This window comes from Colletotrichum costaricense, assembly GCF_030867565.1.
Source record: "Colletotrichum costaricense strain IMI 309622 chromosome Unknown Scaffold_3.1, whole genome shotgun sequence".
NCBI lineage: Eukaryota > Fungi > Ascomycota > Sordariomycetes > Glomerellales > Glomerellaceae > Colletotrichum > Colletotrichum costaricense.
The window spans coordinates 3,465,117-3,484,075 of record NW_026848232.1 but is presented as its reverse complement, the minus strand read 5'-3'; the positions used below and the strand labels follow the sequence as shown (position 1 = coordinate 3,484,075).

General features: G+C 41.9%; 5 protein-coding genes across 5 annotated transcripts; 3 read left to right on the top strand and 2 right to left on the bottom strand.

Annotated features, from left to right (window-relative positions):
- Nucleotides 1–6,789: 6,789 nt before the first annotated feature.
- Nucleotides 6,790–9,525, top strand: CCOS01_04009 (OPT oligopeptide transporter; the record flags this gene model as incomplete). The annotated part of the gene is made up of 7 exons (XM_060452192.1): nucleotides 6,790–7,143; nucleotides 7,224–7,901; nucleotides 7,958–8,239; nucleotides 8,292–8,555; nucleotides 8,609–8,786; nucleotides 8,838–9,127; nucleotides 9,187–9,525. 7 exons carry the CDS (start codon nucleotides 6,790–6,792, stop codon nucleotides 9,523–9,525), a joined length of 2,385 nt encoding a protein of 794 aa, XP_060318457.1.
- Nucleotides 9,526–9,827: 302 nt separating this feature from the next.
- Nucleotides 9,828–10,776, bottom strand: CCOS01_04008 (IroE protein; the record flags this gene model as incomplete). The annotated part of the gene is made up of 2 exons (XM_060452191.1): nucleotides 9,828–10,580; nucleotides 10,621–10,776. 2 exons carry the CDS (start codon nucleotides 10,774–10,776, stop codon nucleotides 9,828–9,830), a joined length of 909 nt encoding a protein of 302 aa, XP_060318456.1.
- Nucleotides 10,777–12,819: 2,043 nt separating this feature from the next.
- CCOS01_04007 (major facilitator superfamily transporter) lies at nucleotides 12,820–14,552 on the bottom strand (the record flags this gene model as incomplete). Its single annotated transcript, XM_060452190.1, has 4 exons — nucleotides 12,820–13,074; nucleotides 13,135–13,240; nucleotides 13,293–14,267; nucleotides 14,329–14,552. 4 exons carry the CDS (start codon nucleotides 14,550–14,552, stop codon nucleotides 12,820–12,822), a joined length of 1,560 nt encoding a protein of 519 aa, XP_060318455.1.
- Nucleotides 14,553–15,101: 549 nt separating this feature from the next.
- On the top strand, nucleotides 15,102–16,743 carry CCOS01_04006 (metallopeptidase family M24; the record flags this gene model as incomplete). Its single annotated transcript, XM_060452189.1, has 3 exons — nucleotides 15,102–15,454; nucleotides 15,523–16,484; nucleotides 16,550–16,743. 3 exons carry the CDS (start codon nucleotides 15,102–15,104, stop codon nucleotides 16,741–16,743), a joined length of 1,509 nt encoding a protein of 502 aa, XP_060318454.1.
- A 915-nt stretch (nucleotides 16,744–17,658) lies between these two features.
- Nucleotides 17,659–18,488, top strand: CCOS01_04005 (2OG-Fe(II)oxygenase superfamily protein; the record flags this gene model as incomplete). Its single annotated transcript, XM_060452188.1, has 2 exons — nucleotides 17,659–17,861; nucleotides 17,912–18,488. The coding sequence occupies 2 exons, from the start codon at nucleotides 17,659–17,661 to the stop codon at nucleotides 18,486–18,488; spliced, it is 780 nt and encodes a 259-aa protein (XP_060318453.1).
- Between the last annotated feature and the right edge of the window lie 471 nt (nucleotides 18,489–18,959).

Below are 18,959 nucleotides of genomic sequence, written 5' to 3'. Positions count from 1 at the left end.
ACTTCTTTAATAATAGTATAATTTTAAAAATAGTTAAGCTTATATTTTTAAAGCTCGCTAGCGGGCTCTATAATTAGGTTTATAAAGTTTTAAAAAAAATTAATATTATAATAATAGTACTAGCCCCCATAGATTTTATATAACCCTAGTAGGGTTAACTTTATAAGTAAAAAGATAGACCTAAGGGCTTCGTTTACTTAGTTATAGAGGAACTTAAAGGTATTAACTTAGTAATACTTTTAAGTAAGGAGAATAGTAGTTTATTTATACGCGCTAAGTAACTACTTAATAGCAATATTAAGGAATTATAGTTATTTAGTATTATAAATAACGGATAGTTTAATAATTTAGTATTATTTTATTTAGAAGTTTATAATATAATATTTTAAATTATATACGCTACTATACTAGATTTTAGTATTTTTAATATTAAATAAAAAAAAGAAGTTTTTAAATATAAGTACTAAAATAGTATTAGCTTTGGGATTATTATTATTAGGGTTAAGTATTAAATTAGTTAGAGTAGATTAGAGGCTTATATTTAGTTAGGAAAGGAGGGAGGATAAGAGAGGGAAGTTATAAGGAGGGAGATTACTATATATCGATATATTTTAAAAAAAGCTAGTTTTATTATAGATATTTTAATAAGATAGCGTAATATAGCTTATTATTAATTTAGAGAATATTACCGTTATACTTAGTATTATAATTTTATTATAGAATATATAATATTTATTTTTTATAAGTTATATTATATTATTTTAGTTATTAAGTCGTGACTTTATATAGTAATAGATACTAAGAAAGAAGATATATATTATTTATTTTTAAATAGATTTAAAATAAGTATACGGGATTTGGTAGAGCTATATATTTTCGAGCTTATTCGTAATTAGGTTATTAATAAGATACGTAATATATACGCTTTTATAAAGCTTTTTTATAAGCTAGCGGATTAGCGTATATTTAATAGAATTTTTAAATATTTAGATATTTTAAATAATATTTAAAAAGCTATTAATATCGAACTTAGTATAATAAATTTAAGTATTAGCGTTATAGTTAACGTTTAGAAATACGTTAAGTTTTAAAAATAAGCTTTTATAAAGTATTTTATAAGTAATAGCTTTAAGTATGTTTTTATTAAGGAGTATGTTCTAGCTAAGGAACTATTATTAAAAATAAAATAGCGGTTTTTAGCAATTTAATCCGATACTCTTAACTTTTTTTTTTTAAAAAGCGTTTTTTATTATATACTTTATAAGTTTTATAAGGCTATAAGGGCCAGTATTATTTAGGGTATTTAGGGACGACGTTTAGTAACGAAGTCGTAGCTTATTTTATAATATATAATAAGCGTAGTATAAAACGAGGCCGAGGTAAGTAATAATAACGATTTTTTAAGCAAGTCTAGATTATAAAGTAAAGCTTTTATTTTTTACTTAGTTAGTAATTAGATTTTTATTAATATAACTAAGTAGGTTTTATAGGTTAGGGGTATAGATAGTTAAAAGTATAATAGTAAAGAGTACGTTATTATTATTAGTATTATTATTTATAATCTCTAGTTATATAAGACGTATTAAAGAGACTAGTTCTTAGTCCCGGGGGTCGACCTCTTTTTTATAAAAGTCCTAAGGGTCGACTTTTTTATAAAGGCTCTTATAAGAGTTATTATTATAAGTTTTATTATTATTAGGGGCGGAGTTAGTATTTTAAAAATTATAAAAGAATATAAAAATAACGTTAGCTATAATAGAGCTTAGGGAGAGGCTTTTTTATAAAGTAATAGCCCGGCCTTAAGCTAGGCCTTAGTTTATATTATTTACGGGGCCGGATATAATAAGGGTACACTATACGTTATATATACGGCCTAATTAAGAAAGAGGCTAGGTAATCTTAATAATAAAATTAAAATAGTTATTAACTAAGGATTAATAAAGACGTAGGGAATAAAAAATAAAGGACTATTTAAACCCTAGATTTACTTATTTTAATTAAAATATTATTAAGCTTTTATAACTCTCCGATTTTTTATAATATAAGCTCTTTTTTTTTAAAATATTTTTAATAAGGCTTATTAAAATTATTAAGTTATAATATATTAGCGTACTTACTTCCTTTATAATCTCGTTCTAAGCCCTAAAGCTAACCCTAAGACTTAAAATAAACGATTTAGCCTCTATAAGTAGCTAGGATTATATAAGTATAAGTTATTATTTTTAAACTAGTTAATAGCTACTTTATTAAATACTTTAGTTACTAATAACGACGTATTATTTTATTTATTAAAATTAGCTATATAAAAAATTAATATACTATTATTTAGAATATAGGGGCTATTCTTAGTATATTTTAATTATTTTAGGCTAGATACTTTTTACTTATATTTAATTATAAACCTATATCTTTAAATATCTAAGCTAAGTGCATATATATATTTAAAATTACTTAGGACCCCTTTATAAGCTTATATTATTTTATTATTATTAAAAAAAGTAAGTATAAGGAAAGTATATTTAAGCGAGGGAGAAGTGCCCGTTTAAGATTTATAAAAGTAAATATTATTATAATTAGATTTTTATAAATTTTAAATAGGCTATATAGCGGTTTTTATTTTAGAATAATATAAAAAGTAAGCTTAATAATATTTTTATAAAAGTTAGTATTACGGTAATATTAAGATTAATAAAGAATATAAGTAATAAGATAGAAATATTATGAATAAGTTAATAATAAATAGGGAGTTTAGTACTCCCCCTTTTCTCTTTTACTCTCTACTTTATTCTCTCTTTTTTTACTTTTTTATTTACGTTTTTATATACTTTTAGCTTTATAATAAGGCTTTTAAAGCAAAAAATAGTATATTTTAATAAAATTATTTTTAGGAAACTCCTAGATAACTTTATAAAATAGAGATATTTAATATTATAAGATAATAGAGACTTAAGCGTAGTATCGTCTAGCCTATTAGTACGTTTATTATTAAAGTCGATATTTCTAAGGTTATTATAAAATAATAACTAGTTTTAAAAACTGATTTTTAAGTTTAGAGAGGATTTAGACTAATATAATAAGATAAATAAGTACGTAGTTTATATTACGAAGCTAGCGATAGTTTTAAACGATTTAGGTTATAATTAGGGCGTCGTTTATAAGTACTTTTAATTTTTAATATAAGAGCGAGCTTAATATTTAGGAATAAAAAATTAAGTTAGAAAAATAATCGAACAGTATAAAAAAAAGACTTCGAAAGCGTAACTAGATAATAGCTTTAATAATAATAAAAGTACGAAATTTCCTAAACCCGTAGTTATTATAAAATAAAAAAGAGAAAATATAGCTATTAATAAAGTAACTAAGAATAACGAGATTAAAAAGGAAGTATAAGAAATATTTATAACTATTTTATAAAAAAAGAAGAGAAGAGATATTTATAGATAAGTAGTTATATTACTTAATATACTTAATATAACTAAAACGATTATACGAGTACTTAAGACGCTTAAAGTATTAAAAAAAAAGATTAAAAAAAAGGATATATTAAAAAGAACGTTAAAGTCTTAAATAGCGTTCTAAAATATAAAGAGGGAGCTAAGAGAGGGGAACTTTAAATTATAAAAAAATAATTATTATTATATTAGTAAACTTTTTTTTTACTAAATATTTAGAAAAGTTTTTAAAGATCGTTTATATTACTTATTAACTAAGTACGAAGTAATCTCCTCTTTAATAAGTAACGTAGTCCTAAAAATTAAAGGACTTATAAATATACTTATTAAATTAAAATACCCAAAATTAGCTTTTTTAGTTAAATAATAGGGGAGTATTATAAATATATTTACTAGGGTAAGGATAGCTTTTATATAAATCCAGATATATATATAATAATATAAGCTTTAAAAGTTATAGGTCGATTTAAAGGATTTTTATTTATAAAGTAGGCCCGAGGTACTATAGTTATAAAGCTTTTTATAAGAAAATAGTTTTATAACTAGCTAAGGAAAGGGTATTAATAACTACTTAGTAAGCTATTTTATAAAAAAACTAGGCTTAAAAAAAGAGCAAGGATTTTTAAATACGATTTATTAATTTATTATATTAGGGATTCTAATTAATATATTAAAATTAGGTATTTTAATATTTTTATTAAAAAATATTAACTCGTAGTATAAGTAGCTAAAAGCTAAAAAAGAACGGGGAGGTCTCGGTTTATTAAAAAAGAAGAAAATAAAGTTAGTTTATAGTTTATTAATAAAAAGGGTACTGTTTATATAAAACTTATATAATATAATAAAAACGAGTATAATAAATAGGATTTTAATAAAAAAGAATCCTAAGCTAATAAAAGCTCTATAATAAATTTAAAAAAAAAAATCGAAATAAAAAATAATAGATTTACTATTATTTTTATTTATTATGGGGATTAAAATAAGAAATATAATTAAAATTAACTAGGTATTTAATACTTAAATTCTTTTACTTACTATTAGTAAGTAAAAGGCTAGCTCGAGTATTTAATACTTAAATTCTTTTACTTACTATTAGCGAATAAAAAGTTAGCTTAAGCATTTAATATATAAATTCTTTTACTTACTATTAATAAGTAAAAGGTTAGTAGAGGTAGTAGTTATTTAGGGTTTATAAATCTTAAATTATTCTTTAACTCGCTAATAGTAAATAAAAAGCTAGCTAAGGTAGTAAGTATTTAAGATTTATAAATTCTAAAATTTCCTTTTAAACCTAACCCTTTAGTACTTAATTAATAGCTATTATAAGCTACTATTTCCGCATAGCTTTTTAAATATTAATTTAAAAAGGGCTCCCTTTTTTAAATTTTAATAGGCCCCATGGCCTTATTACTTTTATATATTATAATAAGCGTCCTATTCTCCCTCTTACGAACGTAACTTAACTATAAGACCTTTTATACTTACCTTTAATTAAGACGTAAAAAGATTTTTTTATTACTTAATTAGATACCTATATAATAGGGCTCGTTATATAAGTATTATATAAGTTAGTATATACTACTGCTCATTATAGTAAAACTAAAGCGATCGTAGGATAATTCGAGCTAGTTCTCTTATAAAGAGGATATTAACCGATTCTAAATGCCTATGCTATATAATAGTACCCTTAGATACTTCGTTAGTCTCTATACCCTCGAAAATGATACCTAAAGAAGAAGTGTAAGTGTGTCCAAGAGAACTACCTAAAACAGGCAAGTCAGACATTATCACTATTAGCTATAGCTAAAAGCGAAGGCATTAGAAGCCTCGTTGGCAATGCATGGTTCACGTACTCTATCCTTAGTTGTAAATTAGAGCCCTACTCAGTCATACAGGATGGGAGCGCCATTCCGGGCTGTCCGATGCCACCTCATCCTCTGTGGGAAGGTGAGCGTAATAGGCAAATGCTTATCTGACATTCATGAGGGCGGCCAATTGTCCTTTGCCTTCACAGTCAGGATTGCCTAGTAACTATCTCTCATCATGAGGCCGTTGCAGTTCCTAGTGTCTCTACCATCTCCCTCCTTCCTATTGGGACCACTGTAAATCTATTTTGTCATCGTCTCGTGGAAGACGATGAATCGCTCAGTCCTTCGTCCGGCTTGCCATCTCAAATTCTTCATGCCTTACAGGTCTACTTGATGTGATCCACTTGCATCGTAACGGCCCTTGGGATATTTTGCCCCCACATCCACGTGTAGACTACTATGGGGGCACCAGCCGAATTCAAAGTAACCTTGCGTCTTTTTTGTCGAAGTGGCCGCGTGTTCCGATGAGATAAGGAGCCATACTCGACAACCATAACATTGAGATACCGACTGACCGGTTCATCATCTGCTCATAGTCTATACGTCGGGCTTACAGGCGTAGCATTTTGCCCCGACACAGAAAAACGATTTTCCAGTCACATCGTCGTCAAAAACAAAAGTTCAATCAAGCACGTTTGGAGCAAAAGTTCGGGTGACTGAGCACGTCAAGGACAAAAGTGCAAGGACCGGGATCCACCCCCACCTGGAGCCAGCAAATGAGCGTCAGGTGCTTCATCTTAGAACCCCTGCCGACTCTTCATCAAGACAAGCCAGGGTATCGCAACTCCGATAGATGGCATGAGTTGGGATGTTGGGATGTTGGGATGGGTGGCCGAATCCGCCAGCAGTCGTCCCAAAGTCTCGGCCACATCTTGGCAAGGCTTAAGACATGACCTTCCCGCCTGGGCATTGCTTGGGACACCCTCTTTCCGTTAATGGGCCGAGCAACCGGAGAACATGTCCACGTCTGCACATTACCAGTAGAAAGAAACCATCACAAAACCTTGGAATTTCCGGGGAATCCCTATCACGTCAGTAACCTTTTGATAGGGACCTTCCTAAAAGCTCGTAGTTCTCTTTGTGGAGTGGCGTTCCAATCAGCCGGGCTCGCTCGAAGACCCCAGCTCAAGTCCAGACTACATGCAGCAATCCTTGTCGAGCGGCATCCAACAGATGGTCTGTCCTACAACACCTTCAAGGCCCTCAATTGCACCAATGCCGGTCCTTATCACGACATCGAACCCCTTATCACTAAGACAGTCAATATCGGATCAGTCGTACAACATGGGTCGACACTCAGCAACAGGCTGAGGCATAGAGTACAAAATGACCACGTTTGCCTTCCCCTTAGTGTGCGGAAATCCCGAATTTCTAGCACTCCAGGTTGGCAAACCGATCCTTTTGTCTGAGTTACTAGTCTGTCTGATTCTTGCCTTTCCTGCCCTGGTCTGTGCTTTTCCGTTGCGACTATGCCGGTGCCATTGACAGATGCCATCGTGGTGGGGGGGCTGAATCCCGTAGAGGGCAAAATTGTTTCGGTCCCCTCTCACCAAGCCATCAACGAGAAAGTCAGCATCGACGAGTCAGGGGTTGGAAAGGAACTGGCTTCCGAAATCCAAGCCATTCCGGCAACTACGACATCCGACGATGGGAACCACGAGAAGGACGACAACAGCGACAATGCCATCATCATCACCGGTGCCGACGCTGCCCGATACTTACTGCCGCTCCGAGATGACTTCGACCCTGCGTTGACCTTTCGGAGTATGTTTCTGGCAACTTGCCTCTCGGCTTTCCAGGCTGTCATGAGTCAAATCTACACTGTGAGCTTTTGTTTTTCTTAATTGGTGACTCGGACGTGGGACGAGCTCTGGCTAAAAAAATGCTCTACTTTATCTACCAGTTCAAACCGACCGCCGTCACCATTTCCGGAACTTTCATCGTTCTCATCGGCTACTTCGTGGGCAAGGCGTGGTCCAAGGTCTTCCCTCGTGGTGATAAGCTTGAAGCTCGTTGGAGGCAGGACCATCCCGAAGGCGAACTTCCGGCGTACGTCAAGATCTTCAAATTTTTCAACCCGGGTCCCTGGGGGCTGAAAGAACATGCGATCTGCTCCATCACAGCCACATCTGCGTCCAATGCCGCCGCTAGTATCCAGGTATTTGCGGCACAAGATCTCTTTTACGACTTGCCTCTGAGTCCGACCACCGTTGTCTTGACCGTCATCTCCATTGGCCTCTTTGGCTACGGCATTTGTGGTGTCATGCGCCCCATCGCCGTGTGGCATGTCGATGCTGTCTATTGGAGCACTCTCCCTACAGTAAAGACCCTCCAAGGTCTTCATTGGCAGGATTTGAAGAACTCCAAGCCTCTGCGTTGGTTCTGGTACAGTTTCGCAGGAATGTTTGTTTACGAATTCTTCCCAGCATACATCTTTCCATGGCTGAACTCCGTTTCCATTCCATGCCTCGCTGCCATGAACGCCACAGGTTCAAAGGCTGCTGTTCTTACGAACCTTTTTGGCGGCTCTATCAACAATGAAGGTTTAGGCCTCTTCTCTCTGTCTTTCGACTGGCAATATGTGAGGGAACCAATCATCGTTTCAGCATAGTTGCTTGAAAACTAACGTATTACCAGATTACTTCATTCAACACTTCACTCCCTCTGACTCTGCAGGCTCACTCTGCTATTGGCTTCTTCATTTGCTTCCTTGCAATGATTGGAATCTACTACACAAACGCCTGGGATGCCAAGTCGCAGCCTTTCATGTCGACGCGACTGCGATCTGAGGACGGTACTGCTTATCCCATTGCCAAGGTTTTCACTGGCGGTGTGCTCAACCAGGACGCCCTCGCCAAGTATGGCATCCCAAGGCTCACAGGCAGTTTTGCGTACGCGATGTTCATGGCCAACGCGGCGGTGAGTTATACAGTCCATATGCTACTAGGAACGAAGGCTGACAGAACATTAGATTGGGGCGCTGGTTGCCCATTGCTTCTTTTTCTGGGGCGGAGACGTCAAGAGGGCGTATCAGAGCGCAAAGAGTGGTAGATATGATGATCGCCATCACGATCATATGACCAAACACTACAAGGAGACCCCTTGGTGGTGGTACGTCATTGTACTCGTCGTCAGCTTCGTTCTTGGCCTCGTTGTTGTCACGACACAGAACGTCACGCTTCCGGCCTGGGCATATGTCGTGTCCCTGCTTCTGGGAATTTTCATCGCGCCGTTGGTAAGCATGGAACCCACGGTTTAGCTCCCAGTTCCCAGCTGACTTGCGTCCAGAGCACAATTCTTTACTCTCGTTTCGGTAATGGAATTGCTACGAACAACTTATCGAAGATGCTGGCAGGTCTCATCCTTCCTGAGCGTCCCATTGGCAACATGTATTTTGCCGCTTGGTCGCACAACGTCATCTCGAATGCTGTTAATCTTTCCAACGACCTGAAGATGGGAGAATACCGTATGTCCCAGTGTCTATGACTTGCCGAACTTTGCTGACCTGATCTACCAGTGAAAATCCCACCTCGTGTTATGTTCCTCACCCAAATCTACGGTACTATCATTGGCGGTTTCATCAACTACGCAGTCATGATCTCTATTGTGAACGGAAATCGAGAGCTTCTCGTGGACAGCGATGGCAACAGTTCTTGGAGCGGTGCAACGATGCAATCGTACAACACCAACGCCACATCCTGGGCGCTGGCGAAGTACCTGTACAAGACTGGGGGCAAGTATGCTCTTGTGCCGATTGGCCTAGGTATCGGCTTTGGCGTTGTCATTGTCCACCGTATCATTGCATACGTAAGTCTCCGATAGCGTTGCTTGAATACATGTATGCTACATTTGCTAACGCAGCTCAGTTTATCCCCAAAATCCGCGGTTACTCCCTGTACGATATTAACTTGCCCCAACTCATCCAATATGCGGGCTATATTCCGTACAATGCATCTCAAACTTGCGTACTCTTCAGCTCGCTGATCAGTGGTTTCTTCGTCCAATTCTACCTTCGCAACTACCGCCCTCGCATTTTCAAGGACTACTCGTACCTTGTCACCGGTGCATTCGACGGAGCTAGTCTTACTGTACTCTTCATCCTGTCGTTTGCGGTGTTCGGCGCCGGTGGCCCCTCTGTACCCTTCCCGACATGGTGGGGCAACAATGCCGATGGTTACTACGATCACTGCCCAGCAGCTGAGTAAACAGTCTCCGTGAGACTTCTTTCGCTTCTTGGGCCACTTCAAGAATAACATGCTTCGGGTTTCGGTGCTAAGATTCTGAGGTAATACTCGGGATGCACTGGGCACTCTACCAGTAGCACAGTTCGGCAAGAATCAGTGGCCATCGAGATGTCCGAAGTTAGCATGATTCACGTGCTCGAGATTAGGACAGCTTTAGATACTCGTTTCTAATGAAATCACAAGGCTTGGTGTACCCTGAGAATGTTTCCAATGCGACGAACTAGTAATTGGGCTTTGCGTAACAACCATATGTCTTACTTCGTTTATATTAACGGCCAATCGTCAAGGAACGTTGCCAGCCCTCGATTAAGGGAGCAGGCTACGACAGATTCGTGGTCTTCTCCATCGTAGACCCTCATTGCGAGATGGTCTAGGCGAGTGCTTTCTTGTAATCGTGAATGCATGGTGATAACATTATCAACCATTTGCAGTCCACGGTGTCGTCTCAACCTCCTATTGTACTCGTCATTGCCCTCTCCTCTCCTCCTCGTTGGATTTTGTTCCTCATTTCCAACAAAAAGCATGAGCGATGGACTTTTCTTCTGACATTCTATTTCCTCCTGAACCTCCTGGAAAAGCCTTTCTTCGGTAAGGATGTAACTCTCATTCCACCAAATGCTGGGGCTACTGGCCAAGATACAGTGAAACATATCTGTTCTTGTGAATAGGGCGTGCAGAGAGAGTAGCCCCCCATACGAATGTCCAAATAGCGCTTCACGGCCTAGAGTCGCCCCCCGGGTCTCGTAAAGCCGCCGAGCAACCAAAGGTTTGACTTTGTTCTGCAGAAAGCTAAGGAAGACATCCGCACCCCCTTCATGACCAGATGCTCCATGGGCAGGTGGAGTGAAATCTCTAGTTCTGCGGGCGCTCAAGAGAAATCTTGAGTCCGCGGGTATAGGGTAGCCAATAGCAACTACGATTCCCTGGGTATCTGAAGAGCGCATACATAAATGGCGATGCATTGATTCCAAAGCACTTAGAAACACTGAGTTTCCATCCGTAAGGTAACTAGCTGCCTGTCAGACTAATGGATACGGACATGGTATTCGGCCTGACATACAAAACCGGAATCGGAGCCTCATGTTCCTGTCTATTGCGACTCTGCCAGTCTCTTGGGAAACCAATCTGGACGATGTATTCTTCTCCGGAGACACTTCTCAGAGCCCAAGACTCTGCAGAGCCACCTTTCCCAAGCAAGGATTGGGTGCGCATTTTTCGATTCCAGTTGCTCGATCACTATGAGAAGACGGAGGAATACCATCAAGAGAAAATGCACAACACAGAATTACCGGTCTTATCGGATTGTTATACTAAAAGCCCCTCGGCTCGGGCAACGTGTATCCTAAAGTCCGAGTCTTTTCCGCTCGGATCGACGGTTTCCATCACACAAGCTCGCAGTGGACCCATTATCTGCCTGTAATTTTGACCCGTAGTTGCGCTCGGCGGTATTCGGCCTTTGCATCATCGTCAACAGCTTATTCCGCATCAGTTAGTCGTAGGATCCGGCAGCTAAACACCCATGTCATTAAACGCCATGAAGTTCGGGGTACTTCCCGGAACTCCTTGAACGGTACCGCGCTTAGACAACTCCAAAATCCTGGCCGTGATGGCATCCACTGCTTCCGAGCTTGTCTCAAGACTTTTCAACTACAAAGCTAGCCCAAGAACCTGTGGTCATGTCAAGGAAGTCCCGCTCAGGGCAGCATCTTTGCCAGCCTCAAGGGACAAGGAGTATAGGTCTACTCCCTATGCATGCAAGTCGGCGCCAGATTTAAAATCACGAAAACGTCATGCAGTGTTGTTGATAGCACTCGCTGCGCGGCCAAGCGTTTCGTTAACATTTTTCGCAGACCAAGCAAAGCCTTCCATGAATTCGGACATAAGTCCCTGCTTTCGAAGTGTTAGAACTGAATCTCTCCTAGGTAAGGTCACTTCATTTTGTTTGAAGTACCTGGTTTGGCGCAGGTACCTTTATCGCAATGACTTGCGCCTTTTTAGCAACACCCCACGTCTTGGAGGCGATTGATCCAGCAGCATGAGTACCATGTCCACTACTGTCTTTGAAGGGACTCTCCTTCAGGTAGATAAGGTAGTGTAGCCGAGCTTTACGTGACCATCAAAGTCTGGGTTGTTCACTTAGACTCCGGTATTAACCACGTATGCAAAAGTTCCTTTCCTTCCGTTCTCATCGTACGTGTACTCAAACCCATTACGCAGACTTACATTAGTACTGACAGGCTCAGCCTGTGATATGGCTCCTAGCCCCGAAGTAGCTTGATTCTACGTGACCATTCCGTATGCCGGCGTGTCAGCTTAGCAAGCTCAACCTGAGCTCGAAGTCAGGTATCTGTAGGATAATAGTCAGTAATTGAACTCACTATATCGTTACCCCCCCATTCCTCACAAAGTTTCTTTGTCAAGGGAGCCAGCATATGCATGGAACGTCAAACGTTCTTTCAACGTCCGAGATGTCATCCCCCAACAAGCCCCAATCACGAAACACTTCTCTTACCCACTGGATTTGCCCACGGGAGGCGTGTCCATCGACTCCAGCTTTCAAGCTAACACTGTATCAGCTTTGAGGGGCATTGTGTTCGGCGGTCAAATGGTTGTGTCGAGACGGTCAACAATCCTCCCCAAAGTAGAGCAAAAGAGTAGTTGACTGGTAGCTTCATCTTGCGCTGGGTAATCCCACTTTGCATAAGATCAAGAAGTTGCGGAGGGGGCTCTTGGTTAATTATAGGCCATGCAAAACTCATTCCGCCGTTGTCTATCATCCCTGGTGTGTAATGACCTTTGTGCTTAACCTACTCTCGTATGTGCCCTAACTATGCCAGTTCAGGCAGATCACGAAGGTATGATTCCCCATACCTTGACTGCATATCACCTCGGCAAGCTATTCTGCATGGGGATTTTCAGCGTAACTTTGAGAGTTGCATGATCTCTGTTATATTGTCTTAGTCACCAGTCCGTATCATGGCTCAGTTCAGCACCATGTAGACTTACGGATCTTCAAATGAGAGTCAGGGGATTGTCTGGCGTCGGATGACCTATAGGTATCTTTACTTTGAGTTGATGGCTGATACCTGAGTGAGGTAACTTCCTTCTTCATCCGGTCAAGACACTTGTAAAACCTTTACCTGTGAGTTCCCGCATCTCCCTGATGAGCCAATGTACCCAGAAATCAGGCATTTCTATTGTTATGATAGGTATTGATCCAATGTATAGTGGACTAATTCAGTTGTGATGATTAAGCTAAGACGCAGCTTTGTCCATAACAACGCCGGTCGGATCGCGTGTCACCTCGTCGCCCCATTGAGCGTCCCAGCCATTCTCAGCTAGGTACTTCTTCCAAGCTTCATCGTCGTCATTCAGGTGCCTTGAGATGTCTGGAATCACGAAAAGCGCGATGATAGCACCAGGAACAGCGAACCCAGAACCAATCAGAAATGCAACTTGATTTCCCTTGGATGGATCGGTGGTGTACTTGTTCAAAATCGCAGTAAACACCTTTCATATCGTGTCAGTGCAGATCAATTCTGTAGTAACTGACGGTAAGAGTTAGCTTACCTGTGTGCCAATCGCAGCTCCCGCTTTCGAAAAGGCCGAGATAAGCCCCATCATCTGGCCACGTATGGACGTGGGAAAGCACTCGGAGGCTATCAGAACAACGGTACTGTGGGGGTGGTAAGTTAAATGGTGTTAACGGTTACAGAGAATAACCTTACCTTCCTGGGCCAACTTCGCCAAGCGTCAAAAATATGCCGTAGAGGACAACAAAAAGAGGAAATACACCCTGGATAGGATTCATCGCGCCTCCGAGGACAAAACCGAGAATTGCTTGCAACGTAAAACCCAAAGCCATGGTCTGACGTCTCCCAATTTTGTCCGATAGGTACCCACCGATGAAAGGGCCGGGGATGTAAAAACAGTTGATTACTACGCCCCACCCGAGCGTTTTAACAAGACTTTCCTCTACGTTGGCTCTTGATATGATTGTTGAGCTGAAAATTCCGAAGGGAATAGAGATCCAGTTATACAAGAACCATGTTGATGCTGCTCCTAAAAGCGGTCGCCAATACCGTTTCAGTGCAAGCCAGTATGGCATTCTCTGCTTCCGCAATGCTGACTTTCGGTACGCTGTCGAGACTGCCATCCGCATCCGGAACCAGAAGATGAGAAGGGGGGGTGCCATACCCAACGCAAACGAGGTTCGCCAAACAATATGGTATTTTGAGACTTGCTGGCCAACGCACAACAGCAGCAGCAGAGGCACCAAACCTCCCCAAACATATCCTAGACTGGCTGATAAGTCTGCGAGCATCGCAAACATGAAGCCCCTCCTTTTGCGAAACTTGGCGTCTTCGTCGGTCGCTTCGGCGGCACCAGCTCCAGAGACTGGGTATTCTCCTCCTGCGCCTACACCGGCAATACCACGAGCAATGATAAGCATCCAAAACATGCCTGTGGTCGTGGTACCACTGGCTGCAGTCGACAAGGCGATGCCTAGTACCAGCAAGATTGTTGTGGCCACAGCACCAGTCTTACGGCCAAGTTGGTCACTGATGACGCCGAAAAGTATCATTCCCACAATCATGCCGATCAGAAAAGCATTGGAGAGCCTCTGGTATATCGTGGTAGTCAGATCGTCAGGGTAAAGGATTGCAAGTAGCAGTTCGACGTTTCCAATGACGGCGGCGTTGCTGCAGCATTGTGAGCGATATATCTTGAGAAGAAGGCAGCGAGAGTAGATGTCCAACATACTAGCCATCTGAGCCTATTGCCAGTCCCGAGAACAAAACCATCAACCAAACAGACAGACTGCTGTAGTACGTCTTCTGTGGTCCTTCTTCTACTACCCCTACTTCGGTACTATCCGGGGCCTTGCTTGCGATTTTCTTTTCGTCAGTAGCAATTTCGTCATCTCTAGTAGCTGTTCGCTCCTCAGTGCCGGAGGTCGCCCTGTTGACTTCTGGCATGGTGACCATTGTGTGGTATCATCCGAGTCAATGGCTCCCAAAATACACACCAAATGTGTGGTATAATCTAACACACAAGGACACAGCTCCAAACGTCTTCATATGGGGCAGCTCCCATACTTAACTCGAAGGACGGCACTTCATGTCGGCGCATCTATGCCGAAGAGAACAGCGACGGCGTACGCCGCGGCATCCTTGCTTATCTTTTGTCCTCCGGATCGGCCTTGTAAGCCGACGGGAAACTGTCTACCGCTATCGACACCCATGTCGTAAACCAGAGGATGGACGCTCGTACCTGCTGTTGCTGCTGTAATCCTGGCATGACTCGTGTGGATAGGCTACCCTAATCCGGGAAAGGATCTCCAATTCCTGCACCCCGGAGAGGGGTAGAACGCGAGGTCGGAGACCCTCCGACGTCTGATTTCTCGGCACTGCTTCATCCTGGTGTGCTCGCTTGCGTGTTGTTTATTCAGCGCAGAGAGAATGCAGATGTTCAAGTCTTTTCTTGTCTATCTCTACTCCTTCAAAACTTGCTCGACGCAGTCCGCAACAATCGCAATGCTTGTATCAACAAAATGTTTAGAGGGCATACCTCTGCACCAGGCACAGGTGCAAAGGCATAATACCAGACGGTTCCCAAACAAACTACAGCTTATTGCGACTTCATTGCTCTTATATGCATCCATCTCATGCTACTACTTTCTGTCGTTTCAGTCGCGGGAACGTACGTCTACTCCGTACCAGAAAGCCCAGCAATGCACTATTGATAATCTGCACGCCGACTTGTCTTTCCTCGACCCCGCCGTACCTATCTCTACGGAAGAATTCCTTGAACGCAGAGATCGACTGGCCCAAGCTCTGGTCGCATCAAATGTAGATGCGTTCGTCTTGGAACCTGGCTACACTTTCCAGTAAGTCTTTCTTCGACAACCCGAAGACCTCTCAGCCTCGGAGTACGTGAGTCCTGACTTGGGGACAGGTATTATGGCAACATCTCTCAAGTTGACTGGGAACCTTGGGAGCCTGAAGAGCGGCCATTCCTCATGCTCATCCTCCCTCATGTGTCTTCTTCTGGTCAGGTGAACGCCAAGACTGCCTTCTTATCACCTCATTTTGAAGAGGGCAGGGTACGGATGCTCGGCATACCAACAAGGGAAGACGAACTGGACATTGTCATCTGGGAAGAGCACTGGAACCCGTACGATACGCTGCTCAAATCACATCTCTTCGATGGCCATCATGGAAAGCTCATGGTTGACGAGGAGATTCGTGACTTCATCGTCAGAGGACTGGATGCTGCCGGGTTTGAGACGGTCGGCCTCTCTCAGGAAGTTGAACTCGTGAAGCAGCAGAAAAGCCCTGCGGAGGTCGAATTACTTCGCGTTGTCAATACTGGGACTGTTGTTGCCGTTAGAGCGATGCGGCCTTGTCTGATGTCGGGGCTTACAGAAGATGAAGTCACCGAAATTCTCAATTCTGCTCTCCTCTCCATCAACTTTGGACTGTTCTTCAATATTGTGTTATTCGAGGAGCACGGAGCGCTTCCTCATGGGGGTTTTGTCACTGGCTTCAAAAAGTTGACTCCTGAGAGCATGGTTGTCATCGATGTTGGTGCCCATTATCTGGGCTACAGTTCGGATATTTGTCGCAGCTTCTTCATCGATCCACCAAAGCCACAGTCACCTACTATGATGGGTGCCCTACTGAATTCATGGATCCGAAACCCGGAGGGACGACAACATCTCATTGCGGACGCTGAGCTGCGTGCCGAGAAGCTCAGGGTCTGGGACATTGTATTGGAGGCACAATCAGCTGCCGCCGCCGCTTTCAAGCCGAATAACACAGCAGCAAGTGTGGATATTGCAGCTCGCCAAGTCATTGAAGATGCTGGCTATGGATACGGTTTCACCCATCGTTTGGGTCACGGTATCGGTATTAAAGGTATGTTCCCTACTATGCTCCTCATGATCGGGGGTCGAAAGCAGTTATTGATCCGTATCACATAGCTCACGAGTCGCCGTACTTGAACAAATGGAACAAAGATATCTTGCTTAAGCCCGGTATGACATTCACGAATGAGCCTGGAATCTATTTGGAAAACAGATTTGGCGTCAGACACGAAGACATCTACTTAGTCAAAGCATCGGGCGAGGCAGAGTTACTCACTGGTCGTAGGGCGACTGGACCATACGATCCATGAAATACCTTGGTTCTTAGACCTGATACTGCTAGTATGTGGCGACCAGCATAGTACCGCTTTGGTGAATACGAGAAGTAAACTTCTTAGAGTCTAGCTAACTTTCTCTTGACTACCCTTGATTGCAATGGCATTATCCAAAGTCCTTAAGTGTCTAGCCAACATCTCCAATGGTACCTACCTAGTCCCTGCAACAAGATTGTACCACTCTCCATCCGAGCGACTGGGACGACGCAGGACATCAAGCTGGATTAACACCACCAGAATGAATATTTCAGATGTTAAAGAGACATTTATCAGTAGGCGATATAGGCCAAATGTGTTAGCAAATTTCCAGCTACCTTTGTTGTTGGGTCCGACCTTGTCCAATACCATTGGCAACAGTGAGAGAGTTGTGCGACTTCGCTTTTAAGCAGAACATTGGCAACCTGTAGAGTTGCCAAGTCTGCGTCCGGAAATTTTCATGTCATTCAGATAGGGCTTCTCGATATTGGCTGAATTGCTGAGTCCATCATCTAGATGCTGAAAGTGAGCTCTTTCTCTGTGGAGCTTTAAAAAATAAAAAAATAAAAAGGACATCGGCTGACGATCAGGGTGAACCCCTAGTCAGGTTGGGGGCTGGCGACCCATAACTGTGGCGTTTCGACGTCTGAAGCTAAGGTAAGGTACGCTGATCAGACGAGGAAACCCCTGGAATGAACCCCAAACCGTCATGGAGGATCGGGAACCCAAACGAATGACCCAATGTGCGAACGAGAAATTGCCAGCTCGCGCTTCAAACGCCCTGAGTTTCAGCCGCTGTCAACCAGATCAATCATCCGACTTCAAATCCAGCTGCGATGGCTTCATAAACGAGGCAGCTCCCAGACTGAAAGATTGCAGCAAAGCCTAATGCCTATAGATCAACATTCAAGCAACATGATTAGTCTTCTCTCGACCGCAACCTTTGCCCTCGCGGCGACATTGGTCGTCCCCGTGTTATCTCAGGATCAGAAACCCACGTCGGGATACGTATGCACACACCCGCCATACAAGGTCCACGTGATCTCTAAATCCCCTCTTGTGGTTTATATCGCCGACTTCATCACGGCCGCAGAGCGGTCACATCTGCTGGATATGGCGTCAGTTTATCTTGCAGTGTTTGTGTAATAATGCCACTAATCTGTATCAGGAGCGGCACGTTTACCCATTCTGGAGTTATTGATGCTTCTGGAGGCAAAACCACGCACGACGTACGGACATCTCAGAGTACCAGCCTGTGGCGGGATGATGTTGTTCGCTGCATCGAAGAGCGCGCAATAGCGTTCCAAGGGTATGGTATGCCTAAGAGTCACGTAGAACCACTGCAGCTGGTCAAGTATGGAAAGGGACAGCAGTACCATTTTCATACAGACTGGTTCACAGATCCTGCACACGCCAGAGCTCATCTAGGCGGCAATCGGCTGTCTTCTTTCTTCGGTTATGTGTCAGCGGTTAACGTTACCGGAGGTGGAACCAACTTCCCGCTCTTAGACGCCCCTTCTGACGAACGATGGTGCTCTTTCATTGACTGCGACGAGCCTTGGGAGAGAGGCGTGACATTTCGGCCGTTGGAGGGAAATTTCGTGTATTGGGAAAACCTCCACGTCGATGGTTCTGGAGATCAACGTAATTTACATGCTGGATTGCCGGTCACAGATGGACAGAAGGTTGGGATGAACATCTGGACGAGACAAGCACCGCTGAGCAAAGACATTCGAGGAGATTAGTAAGACTCTGGAAACATTCAAGGTTAACTTCTAGAGGGTATAAGGGCTTGTAAGGACGAGCATAAGGGCCAGACACCAAGGAACCTTAATACACTTTCCCGTCTCTTATGTGTCCATGAACCTAAGGTCAGGTTCACAACTTTACGGTGGCTTGTGGTTCGAGATGGGTCAGGGAATGGCCACCTCACACATGAAGACTATTTAATTTAATTATTCATGTGAGAAGTATTACCAATTGCCTACAAAATAATACTATGCGGCAGCTTATGAATGCTGGTGAGATGCATAGATATGCACAGCACTGTACTAGGCCAAAAGGAGAGGCATTGTATATAGTAACTATACTCGGTTGACATGGTTATAAGCCTCTCTCTCAATGACCAACTAGAGACTACGCAGATCTCCGTTGTCATTACCGAGAATCTCAACGGTGAGTTAGAGGAATATTGAACCTAGCTGATTTCGAATAGA